Source organism: Sycon ciliatum, chromosome 11 (genome assembly GCF_964019385.1).
Source record: "Sycon ciliatum chromosome 11, ocSycCili1.1, whole genome shotgun sequence".
In the NCBI taxonomy this organism is placed as follows: Eukaryota; Metazoa; Porifera; class Calcarea; order Leucosolenida; family Sycettidae; genus Sycon; species Sycon ciliatum.
In genome coordinates, this window is record NC_088653.1 from 12,806,238 (window position 1) to 12,818,040 (window position 11,803).

The window sequence follows — 11,803 nt, forward strand, 5'->3', positions numbered from 1 at the left end:
ATGAAACGGCGGAAGATTCATACGGGCAGTCGGGCAGTCAGTACAGTCGGTAGAGCACTTCAGGGTCGTGGGTCGCTGTGTAGCCAAAGCCGGGCGCCAATGTAGTCAAAGAAGGACTACGACTACTACTGCGCTGCGCTGCGGCGGTGACCCGTGGAAAGGGTGCTGAACACAGGGAACGAACAAACAGCAAACAACAAGGAAACCAGTGACAGCAATTAATGGGTTGGACTCCACAGAGGACGAACACTCTGCCGGAGACAGCGAGAGCGAGCACTCAGCTGAAGAGGAATAGCTAAATGTGACAAACGGGCACTCCAACAGCGAGGACGAACACTCGGCTGAAGATCGGCATGGCAAGATTGGCATTGCAGCGAGCCTGAGCGACGTAGTGTTATCAAAGGTTTTGTTATGGGTTCACACACGACCACCAGAGATACCAGTTTATTATAGTTAAGAGTCGTATATTTCACGGGACGAGGACAGATTATTGACACCAGCATTAGGGAAAGGATTCGACTGACTAGCATTAGGGCAAGGATTCGACTGACTAGCATTAGGGCAAGGATTCGACTACTGGCTAGATTATGGAAAGTTTGGTTATATTATGTGAACTACAATAAAATATACGGTGCAATGCATGCAATGGTAATGGAGTGTGTATGAACCATGCCGGGGTCGAGATCCAAATATGGGATGCGTATAACAGTAGGTGGCCGATCTGGCATTGTCATCCTGCCAAGGAACGAACACCAATCCCCAAACAAGAATTTATAGCTCAGGCGGCTGTCCGCAAATGTATCTATGATACAAGTGAGCCCATAAAAGCAGTGGGGCTGGGGGAGGTTCACAGGGCCAAGGATTCGCTTTAATCTATTCCTGTGGACAGTCATGATGGTGATGCGCTGGGATGAATGGACGCCAAGCCGCTTAATGGTGTAAACTAGGGGGGAATGAACAACAGAAACTTGCCACGGGCCATCCCAATACCGGAACAATTTAGGGCTGTCGCCAGCTGTCTTACCTTCAAAGCATCGGCATTTGCTTTGAGATCATATTGGTTTTAGCACGACGGCGGCCAACATCCAAATGTTCCCGGACTAACCTATAGGCGGCGGTCAGCCGATCCCTCAACCGTACAGCATAGGATATGTGGGTGATGGAGCTGGGAAGGGTATATGCGGATGGGCAGATCATAGTGACAGGGGCAGACCGGCCTCCCTCCCGAACAACAGAAAGAATGGGGTAGAACGAGTGGAATTGTGTTCACTCGTATTGTAGGCTAATTGGACCAGTGGCAACCGTTCATCCCAATGTTGCCAAATCCCTGGTGGTGTATGGTTTGAGGTTATTCTTTGCCCCTCAGATTAACACACTTCCAGAGGCACCAAGTAGTTGGGAGACGGATACTTAATATTGGACAAGACGAGGAAAGATTATCCAGTGACCAGCATTAGACCAAGGGTTCGACTACTTCTACTAGACTCTGGGAAGTCTCGTTATATTATGTGAAATACTACAATAAATATGTACGGTGCAATGCATGAGCGCGCCCAATTAGTTGGCGCGCATATTATGTGTATAGCCCGACTATGTACACTATAAAGGGATGTAATTAGATCAAATGTACGGTGGTTTATGTGCAGGGGCAGAAGGAGGGAAAACGGGCTACAAATGTGTATGGTACTAATTATTGCATGCAGGGGCAGCGGGGAAATGGGTCAAATATGGAGGTCATGATGTGTGTACGATGTACCGGTACTGCATGGGGGTGAGTACGGGTTTATAGGGGACATGTACAACACCAAGAATCACAATCAGCTGAATCAATACAAGCACAGAGCATAACCTGAATGGTGCAGTCGGTAGAGCATGAGACTCTTAATATCAGGGTCGTGGGTTCGAGCCCCACGCTGGGCGCCACTGTTGTAAAAGAAGGATCCACGAGCGGGATTCGAACCCAGCACCCCTCCCTGTCTTTCCGGGACAGTGCCCTACCGATTAGGCTACCAGGGATCACACACACTCATGGGTCCTTCTTGCTACACATGTTAAACAATGTGAAAAAGTGGGTTTAGGAAAGGGGCCGAAAAACCGCATTCAGGGTTCAAGATTGGCACTTTGAAGTTAGCACTGTTTAGTCAATAGTCTACAGCACCTAGGTATTAAGGGCGTTTAGCAATGCGAAAGTTCGAAAGAAAATTCGAGTCCGGGAATGAGTACAGAAACAAAGCTCGAAACTTCGAAAACTTGGACGCGAAGTTGCAGTGATTTGCGAAAGTATTCAACTTTCTCTTTTCTTGGTACGCATTTGACTACAGGGAGTAGTAATTTTACAGCCCCCTGCTTGAGACTGAGCTGCATTATACGGTACGATAATATAAGATTCAAATAACTTCGAGAAAAAGTCATTTCGGATTGCTAAACTTTGCAAAGGTTTCCTTTTTTGAAATAGATTTTCGCGAAATATCACCACCACCAATAGTTCGAATTTTCGCGTTATTAAACGTCCTTATTACCAAATTTTGGTCAAGATCTGACAAAAAGTGATTTTGGAGCCAAAGTGTCCCGAACTACCTTAAACCGGGAAATTGAGGTCCCAAGTATGAGACTTCGACTTATAACCAGTCACTACTCTCGATGCTACAACGTGCGTGTGTGTGCGTGTGTGTGTGTGCGCGCGCGCGTGCGTGTGTGCATGCATCTGTTTGTGTGTGTGCGTGCCTGTGCCTGTGTGTGTGTGTGTGTGTGTGTGTGTGTGTGTGTGTGCGTGCATCTGTTTGTGTGTGTGCGTGCCTGTGTGTGTGTTTGTGCGTGCGTGCGTGTGTGTGCGTGTGCGTGCACGCACATGTGTGCACACTTTACCCGTCATTCTCTCAGGTTCAATTTGGCCATGCCGGTTCCAGTGCGAACTCCACCAAGGAAACAGCAGCGGCTAAGAACAAGGTACAGTTTGACGTACATAACATAATGATCGTATAGTAGGATCCATACTAATAATTATGGTTGCGTGCTGCAAACCTCTAATTTCAGACCACCTGCCACTAAAGGCCGCTTTTTCTGAGTTTCTTAGTTACAACTTACTGTAGAGGCAGAAAATTTCGTCCCAACTCCAAAGAAAGGGAGTTCGTCCGGTTGAAAATTTCGTCCATGGATCATAAGAGTGTAAAGAAAAGCTGGACAAATCGACATTCGTCCAGGATTTAATTTAGTCCAAAAGTTCCTTTGACGAAAAAGACGAAATTAAATTCCAGACGAATAGTTCTGCTTATACAGTACATGTTTTACTGTAGATGTCAAATCACTCTATAATACAGTTATTATTATTATTATTCTCGTATCCGTCCCGAATGGGACTCACGACGGCAGAATTAACTGTGAGCATGTGTGTGTGAGAGTGGGAGAACGAAATGAAAAAGAAAAGAAGAGTCTTGTAATAAAGGTCAAATTTGGTCGGAACCATGGAAGACGAAAATAAATAAACGTTGAATGAATGAAAGAATGAATGCGTCGATAATGCCGATAGACTAAGTTGGTGTTATTCCTAGCTTACCAGAGAGGCAAAGAAAGGAACACTCTAGGCAGTCAACCCAGAGTCCACGCTACCCGACGAGCCAGGAGCTCAAAAATGAGCAACCGGCCGCCAGGAGCACACCAACACACAATATAAACAGTGGTCCCTCTATAATCCGGCAGCATTTGTGCCACGGAAATCTGGTGAATTAGGGAGGGTGCTGGATTAGGGAGGGTGCTGGATTAGGGAGGGTGCTGGATTAGGGAGGGTGCTGGATTAGGGAGGGTGCTGGATTAGGGAGGGTGCTGGATTAGGGAGGGTGCTGGATTAAGGAGGGTGCTGGATTAAGGAGGGTGCTGGATTAGGGAGGGTGCTGGATTAAGGAGGGTGCTGGATTAGGGAGGGTGCTGGATTAGGGAGGGTGCTGGATTAGGGAGGGTGCTGGATTAGAGAGGGTGCTGGATTAGGGAGGGTGCTGGATTAGGGAGGGTGCTGGATTAGGGAGGGTGCTGGATTAGGGAGGGTGCTGGATTAAGGAGGGTGCTGGATTAGGGAGGGTGCTGGGTTAAGGAGGGTGCTGGATTAGGGAGGGTGCTGGATTAGGGAGGGTGCTGGATTAGGGAGGGTGCTGGATTAGGGACGGTGCTGGATTAACAAATCGGATTTACTGCTGCAATGTGCATGAAGAGGAGGACATTTTGGCTACTGAAAATTGTGCTGGTTTATAAAGTGCTGGATTAGAGAGGGACGACCGTATGCACTCTCTGCTGCTGCGTATGTCCTGAATGTGGCGATGTGGAAAATCCCTTGGTCAACCAATGAAATGTAGCCTATTGTGGTTGAGTTTTTCTTGCTTTCCTGCGCCATTTTTAGATTTAGAATGAAACTTTCTCGTCTCTTGTGTACTTTTGTTTGTGCAGGCCCTTCGCGAGGCTGGTGCACATGTGCCGTCGAGTTTTGAAGATCTTGGCATCACGATACAGTAAGCTTGTCCGTTTTCGTTTTGTCATGTTAGGCTGGTGTTTTGCCTGTGTTGGGTGTCGGCTTGTTAGCTTTGTCGGCTGTTTTGGTGGTGTCGGCTGTGCTGTTTTTGGCGAGTGTGTGTTGGGTTCGTAGTGTCTTTGGGGCTTCAAGCTTGTGTGTGTGTGCGTGTGCGTGTGTGTGCGTGTGTGTGTGTGTGTGTGTGTGTGTGCCCATGTGTGTGCCCATGTGTGTTCCCATTTGCGTTCATGTCTGTCTGTGTGTTCGTGAGCGTAGAAAGACGTTTGAGCATCTGAAGGTGGACGGCAAGATTCCCGTCCGGCCCACGGTCACACCGCAGCGCGTACCAATGGACTACACGTGGGCTCAGGAGCTCGGTCTTATTCGCAAGCCAGCTTCGTTCATGAGCAGTATCTCGGACGAGCGCGGTCAGGAACTCTCCTACGGCGGTATGCCCATCAGCCATGTCTTCAAGGTACAGTCAGTCTAACCAGCCATGTACAGTCAACTTTGCGTATAACGACACTCAGCGGGGCATCAGAAAAGTGTTCTTATTCGCGGAGTGTCTCGTTATGTATTACAGTTAGATGGGACTTCGCTCTGGGCATGGAACGTCTGTCGTTATTCGCGAAGTGTCGTTATATCCGCAGTCGTTATTAGCAAAGTTGACTGTACTGTTGTTTGTACACAGAAAGGGGTTGGCCGGGAGGGAGGGGAAGGGTGCGGGGGGTAGAATATATTCTATTGTCTAGGGGTGAAACAGAGCTGGCTTCCTTTGGCAAGTGTTTAGTCTGTTTGTTTACAACACCTGTGCTTTCAGGGTTTTTTGGGGGGGGGGGGGTTCAATGTGTGAAAATGAGCAGAGCATGCAGAAAACTCTGCGTTGAGATCAACTCAATCTGTTCACAGAGTTGTTTCGTCCTTTGTGGACTCGTCAGCACAGCACAGGGAAAATGAGGCCGAACCTGAGTTCAGATATGCAGTACATCATAATACCTTTTTGTTTCACCAGACTTTCGTTTATGTTTGTTTGTGTACGGCTTTGGCAGGAGGATCTTGGCGTCGGAGGAGTGCTGAGTCTGCTGTGGTTTCAACGCCGGTAAGTGTCCAGCATCGCCACTTGAACATTCTGATTTCTCTTGCTCTATGGTCGGCCTGTGTGTCTCTGCTGTCGGTCGTGACGACATGGAAAACCTGCAAACCAGACTGTTTCATTGCTTTGAAACAAACTGGCACGGTAGAGGGTGCTTTTGACTCCGCAGCATGCTCGCAAAGCCTGATGTTGATTGGCTGTCTCCATGGTTACAATCATGTGACACTATGTCGCTGGGGTCCATTGCAGTTTGTATCCCTCTCAACTCTGGGCCTTACTTTCTCTACTTGCTCTGTTGTGGATTCTCCGATTCCAATCCACTCGCAAGTGGACGGAGAAGTTTCAGCGTCGCAAGTTCTTCTTTTGCTTATACGAAGTCTGTGTGTGTGTGTGTGTGTGTGTGTGTGTGTGTGTGTGTGTGTGTGTGTGTGTGTGTGTGTGTGTGTGTGTGTGTGTGTGTGTGTGTGTGTGTGTGTGTGTGTGTGTGTGTGTGTGTGTGTGTGTGTGTGTGTGTGTGTGTGTGTGTGTTAATGCTTACGCTGCATTTGTGTGCACCTAGGTTGCCGGAATACGCTTTGAAGTACATTGAGATGTGCCTTATGATCACCGCAGATCACGGGCCAGGTAGGGCATACTTTTCTCTACAAGTGTGTCTGCGTGTCTGTGTGCATGTATATGTGTGCGAGCGTGCTGTGTGTGTGTGGGGGGGGGGGGGGGGGCATGCATGTTTGCGTGTGTATGCGCTTATGTAAAAGAACGATATAAGGGAGCAAAGACCAAAGGTAGGGATTTAATGGTTGGGGAAAAACGCTTCGAGAAGCAGACTGTTGGGGAAAAACGCATCGGTGTAGGCCAGGCTAAATAATGCTTGTCAATTCTTGAGTCTGGCACGCTGTTGAATGGTGTAGTCCCAGTACATTGTAAATTGACCAGTTACTGCTCTTCTTCCTGTTGTGGCATTTGCATCATAGCCCGGAGGTGACGGCCGTCCAAGATGAACCATGTGTGAAGTTCCAAATGGTGTATGTTCGTACGTGTACGTGTGTGTGCCTACGTGCGCTTCTATGTTTACTTCTCATTGTCTAGCTGTGTCCGGTGCGCATAACACCATTGTGACAGCGCGTGCTGGCAAGGATCTTATTTCCTCGGTGACCTCTGGTCTACTCACCATTGTACGTTGATCATACTGTCCAGCCTCGGTCTCTCTCTCTCTCTCTCTCACTCTCTCTCTCTCTCTCTCTCTCTCTCTCTCTCTCTCTCTCTCTCTCTCTCTCTCTCTCTCTCTCTCTCTCTCTCTCTCTCTCTCTCCTACTCATGTCATGGGAGAACATTTGGCAATTTGACATTTTCATTTTGACAATTTCAATTTCCTGTGGGGTTGTCTTACAATATTGTTCTTCTTATTTTTTTCTCTAGTCTGTATACATACTGTATACGTTTTCTCTAGCCGGCAATGTATACATACTGTTTGACATTTCTGGATATGCAAATACAGTCAAACCTCTTTAGGACGAACACCAAGGGACCGATGGTATTTGTTCGTAATAACGGGAGTTCTTCTTATCCGTATGTTATACCCAGTGAATACATAGTGATTTATCCAATAGAGCTATGAACACTAGTTCTTCTAAAGCGAAAGTTTGCCTTATCAGTGTTCTTCTTAACGAGGTTTCACTGTGCGCCACTGTAGCCATTCATTGTAACCAAATATCCTTAGAACACGGTTTTAAAACGCTCTCTTAGCTACGCCAAGCAATGGAATAAGATGAGGCCTATCTATCTCCAAGAATGCGCTCTGCTTTTTCGGCAGTGAAGAGCAACACACTGAACTTGACCAGAAGGCACATTGTCATTCTTGTAGGGGTGTCGGACACGGTACGGTCACTACGGCATTGATCATACTACTCTTTGCCCCAGGTACACCGTGAATCAATTATAATGCACCAATGTGGACGCTAAATTTCCAAATTTCAGCCCCCCCCCCCCCCCAGGAGTAAATTGTACTTCAGGTGGCTGACCATACCACACTAAAATACCTCCTGACACCCCTGTTCTTGTCTCTGTATTTGTGTTTGCACATTTCAGGGTGATCGTTTTGGTGGTGCTCTCGACGACTCTGCCAAGCTGTTCTCCGAAGCCTACGACAGCAATCAGTTGCCGATGGAGTTTGTCAACTCCATGCGCCGACAGCACAAACTCATTCCCGGAATTGGACATCGCGTCAAGTCTGTAAGCACACCTGCCCATGCAAACATCGAATCTTTCTTCCTTTTTCAAGATGACCACGATTTTTTTGGGTGGGTGGGTGGGGGGGGGGGGTAGGGACTGTTTCGTTGTAGTTGTCTGCATAGTGCAGTCAAGCTATTGGCGCTGCTGCAAGGAGGTGGTCTTCTGAATTGGTGGTTTGGTGGCAGGGTCGATGCTGCTTGCCCTGCTGCTGCTGCTGCTCATGTTGTTGCGCTTCAGTGATGATGGTTTTGTAAAACAGAGAGGTTCCAGGCTGTCCAAGAGAGTGCTCAATACCGAGAGGCAGAGCTGGTTCAAACAATAAGAGGACGGAAACAAGTTTAGATTTGCACCATGATGCAGTCATTTACGCTTTGCACTGCTTTTAGATTTGTGCCATGAGCCATAAACACTTTTCTTTGAGGGTATGTAAACTAGTACTGATCCAGATGGTTTGTATGGCCAATGCATCCGGTCACGACTGATGTGGCGGGCTCCTTATTTTTTATTTGCGCATTTGTTTTTGTTAAAAAAAATTCACGCGAACCGTGAATTTTTTTTGTTTTTAAGAATCTTGACCATGATTGCTTTTGTGTCGCCATCTCCTGTGCAGCTGAACAACCCTGATCAACGTGTGGTGATCCTGCGTGACTTTGCGCTAGCCAACTTCCCAGCCACGCCACTTATGTCTTATGCGTTGGAGGTGGAGAAGATTACGACAGCCAAGGTAAGGAGAGCTGAAATGAAATAATTTTGTCTTTTATTATGCCCTGTAGGTTGAAGTTCAAAAGTGCCGAGTCACGGTGCGAGTATATAAACCAGAGTGTGCCGCTCTGGGAGAATCATTTCACTGCAAAGTTGTGTTTGTGTAGGTCATAGGTGTTACGGGTTTTCTATGATTCATGATAACGTTGGCCATCAACTTAGCCGTGGGATCGGTTTTGTGCGGCATAGATGCGGGGCTGCACGCTTCTGTTTGTGTAGTCTTGGTGGTAGAGGTTGCCACGTGTGGTGACGACAGGAAGAACACGCACTGGTTGATACAATGTAGAATCCACCGTGTGTGGTATTGATGAGGTGTTGTAACTCGTGTGCACGCTCTTGTGCTTGATCTTGCTTTGTTCGGCAGAAACCCAACCTGATTCTGAATGTCGATGGCGTGATTGCCACGTCGTTCGTGGACCTTCTGCGCAACTGTGGCGCTTTCTCACGGTGAGCAGTGTGTGTGGGTGTGGGGGGGGGGGGGGGTGCATGAGTGTGGTGAGGTGGAGAGGCTTTCTGCAGCTTTGTTCATAGTTAGTAGTTCAGAGCAGACCCGCTCGTTCGCAAGCCTGATGAGGGCAATTCTGCCGAATTGTTACAAGAATTGATAAACCGAGTTCGATACTAGCAGAGTGAGAGAGCGGGTCTACGCTCAACTACCGTAATGTCGCGTATTAAAAGCCGTGCTTATCCCTGTAGAAGACTATTATCCGGACTAGGCTTCTATTCACATCAGGCTTCTATTCAAACCAGATATTTCTATGTATGTCAACACTAAAATCAGGCCCATGTGCCAACAGCGTACTTGAAAAGCAGGCTCGTATTCAAAATACGCTTCTGTATGAGATAGGCTTTAATACAAGACGCTACGGTGCTTCCTATGGGTTGTAAGCGTTGTGAACATTACATGCCTGTACACGAGTTCAAGACTCACATATTCTGTATACATTAAGACATGTATAGATAACGAGGAAGTAAATCTAACGTTTTAACGGATGACATTTCTTCGTTATAGTAAGATCCGTTTAGGCCGTATGGCTTCATATATGTTGTGTTTGGATACCGGCGGAATACTGCCGGATCGTTAACATATCTTCTCGTTAACCTATGAATTTTGGACAATCGTTAAATTTGCGACTCGTTATAATAACGTGGCCTGGCACGAGGAAAACATGGATGCAGTGAATGGGATTTTCGGTCTTTGACCACTTGCTGGTGAGCTGATCTACTCACCTCCCACCGCTTTAGGAGCTGCATCTGCGCCTTGATCCTTGAAGGGTGGTGGCGTTCCTACGGATGCGGAAAACCCGGCTTCCAGCCGAGTCTCACGCGAACCGTGAATTTTTTTTTTTTTCAATTTATAAAAACATGTCTTACAGTATGCTTGCCTGCTCGTTGTCTTCTTCTTTTTTTGTCTTTTTGTCTTTTTGTCCTGCAGGCAAGAATCCAATGAGTATATTTCTAGCGGTGTGCTGAACGGTTTCTTCGTGCTCGGTCGTACGATGGGATTTATCGGTTAGTGTGGCAGAGTGTTGTTGTTGTTGTTGTTGTTGTTGTTGTTGTTGTTGTTGTTGTTGTTGTTGTTGTTGTTGTTGTTGTTGTTGTTGTTGTTGTTGTTGTTGTTGTTGTTGTTGTTGTTGTTGTTGTTGTTGTTGTTGTCATCATCGTTGTTGTTGTTTTCTTGGCTCTGTCTCACTGCTCTGCTTAAGCACTGTCGCTGTTGCTGATCGCTGCAGCGTTCACAACAGGTTTAGCACCCATGAGCATCTCGCTTGAGGGTGCCTGCCTCGTAGAGCAGTCCGTCTCTTTCATGTCTATTGATAACTGCCACGTTTCCAAAACTCTTCCCTCCTTTCTCCCCTTGGTGTGTCCTGGTGTGTCTCTGCAGGTCACTATCTGGATCAGAAGCGCTTAAAGCAGGGTCTATACCGTCACCCCTGGGACGATATCTCCTACATCAACCCGCGCGACCTGGACAGACACTGACTCTAAATCGCCTGCCTGGTCCTCAGCTGGCGGTGGCCGTCGGCGACTTCACTAGTGTTGGGTCGTCACGGTTACCCGCTGACTGTCGGTGCCACGTGCCACTACTTCCCTGTCGCCCTCCGCTTAGGTAGCCCCCTCTAACCCAGACACTCTGAATGCGTGTAAGTTATTTTGTAGCATCCGGAATATTCTACGACGACCACCCCCGTGCCGCAGATAGCCATAGCGCTAGTAGGCTTGACCCTAGAAAGCTAGTCATAACGCCAAAGCCACCGTAGTAGATAACGTCCTACCTGTCCTCATCCTACTTTCGCTGAGTGCGTCTGACATGAGTGCTGGGAGTCGCTCCCTCGACCTCCTCTGGGCATGACGCTGCTGCCCAGTAGTGGTCAATCTGATTGACTCAGGACCTCTCTCTCTCTCTCTCTGCCGCAATGTGCAGCTATTTGCATGGTGGTGTATTTAAATATTCTCCGTGTATCTCCCACCACCAGCACCCCCGACCGTGGAGGTGGTGGTGGTGGGTGCAATCTCACACGTTTGCACACGCTGCATAAACATACGCGCTCGCGTACGGACGGACGTGTGCGCGTACGAACGTAAGTGCGCGCGCATGCAAGATCACTTGTGTGCAGTCCCCCGTCGTCCTGTCCGTATCGTACCGCTTGCCGTGGGCACTCCGTGGCGCTGTTTGCACCGCCGTACTTCGTAATGTAGTCCTCCAGTCCACTCTGCCATGCTCTGATGGCGAAATGTATGACAAACTGGCTGCTATGTCCTACAACTACTTCTACTACTGCCCTCGTTCTGCTCGTAGCAGCAGCAGTGTAGTATAGATGCGATCAACAATGGCCCTGTGGCCATGCCCTACGCCCCCCCCCCCCCCACCCCTCCCCCCTCCCTCCCTGACTTCAACCAAGTTCGACCAGCAACATGTTTTATCTCTGCTCCCTGAGAAAAGCTCACAAAAATCTGGCCTGGATTGGGGATTTTTAGCTCTTTCGTATCATGATCCTTACTTCTGTATTCTTTCGTAGTGGCGAATTCCGGAAATCCCTCTCTCGCCCGGCTCCCTTATGTTTCAACTTTTATGTTGTGTGCTCTATGCTTTTACCCCTCCTTTGTTTTGAACAATATTTTATGTATTCTGCATTCCCTGGTTTACATTTCTGGATTATTTCCATAACTGGCGGGATTTCCTTCGGGCGAAGCTGCTCGTTATCGTGTATTTTTAAAATTCA

At 47.9% G+C, this 11,803-nt stretch overlaps 1 protein-coding gene across 1 annotated transcript in view; it reads left to right on the plus strand.

Moving 5' to 3' along the window:
* LOC135827550 (ATP-citrate synthase-like) overlaps positions 1-11,803 on the plus strand; it is a 32,620-nt gene extending 20,817 nt beyond the window's left edge. Inside the window, exons 21-31 of the mRNA XM_065340026.1 lie at positions 2,881-2,946; positions 4,435-4,496; positions 4,772-4,970; positions 5,545-5,594; positions 6,148-6,212; positions 6,675-6,760; positions 7,674-7,817; positions 8,428-8,541; positions 8,944-9,026; positions 10,015-10,091; positions 10,465-11,803. Of these exons, the coding sequence (XP_065196098.1) occupies positions 2,881-2,946; positions 4,435-4,496; positions 4,772-4,970; positions 5,545-5,594; positions 6,148-6,212; positions 6,675-6,760; positions 7,674-7,817; positions 8,428-8,541; positions 8,944-9,026; positions 10,015-10,091; positions 10,465-10,562 (1,044 nt within the window). The 3' untranslated portion in view covers positions 10,563-11,803. The remainder of the gene's footprint in view (positions 1-2,880; positions 2,947-4,434; positions 4,497-4,771; positions 4,971-5,544; positions 5,595-6,147; positions 6,213-6,674; positions 6,761-7,673; positions 7,818-8,427; positions 8,542-8,943; positions 9,027-10,014; positions 10,092-10,464) is intronic.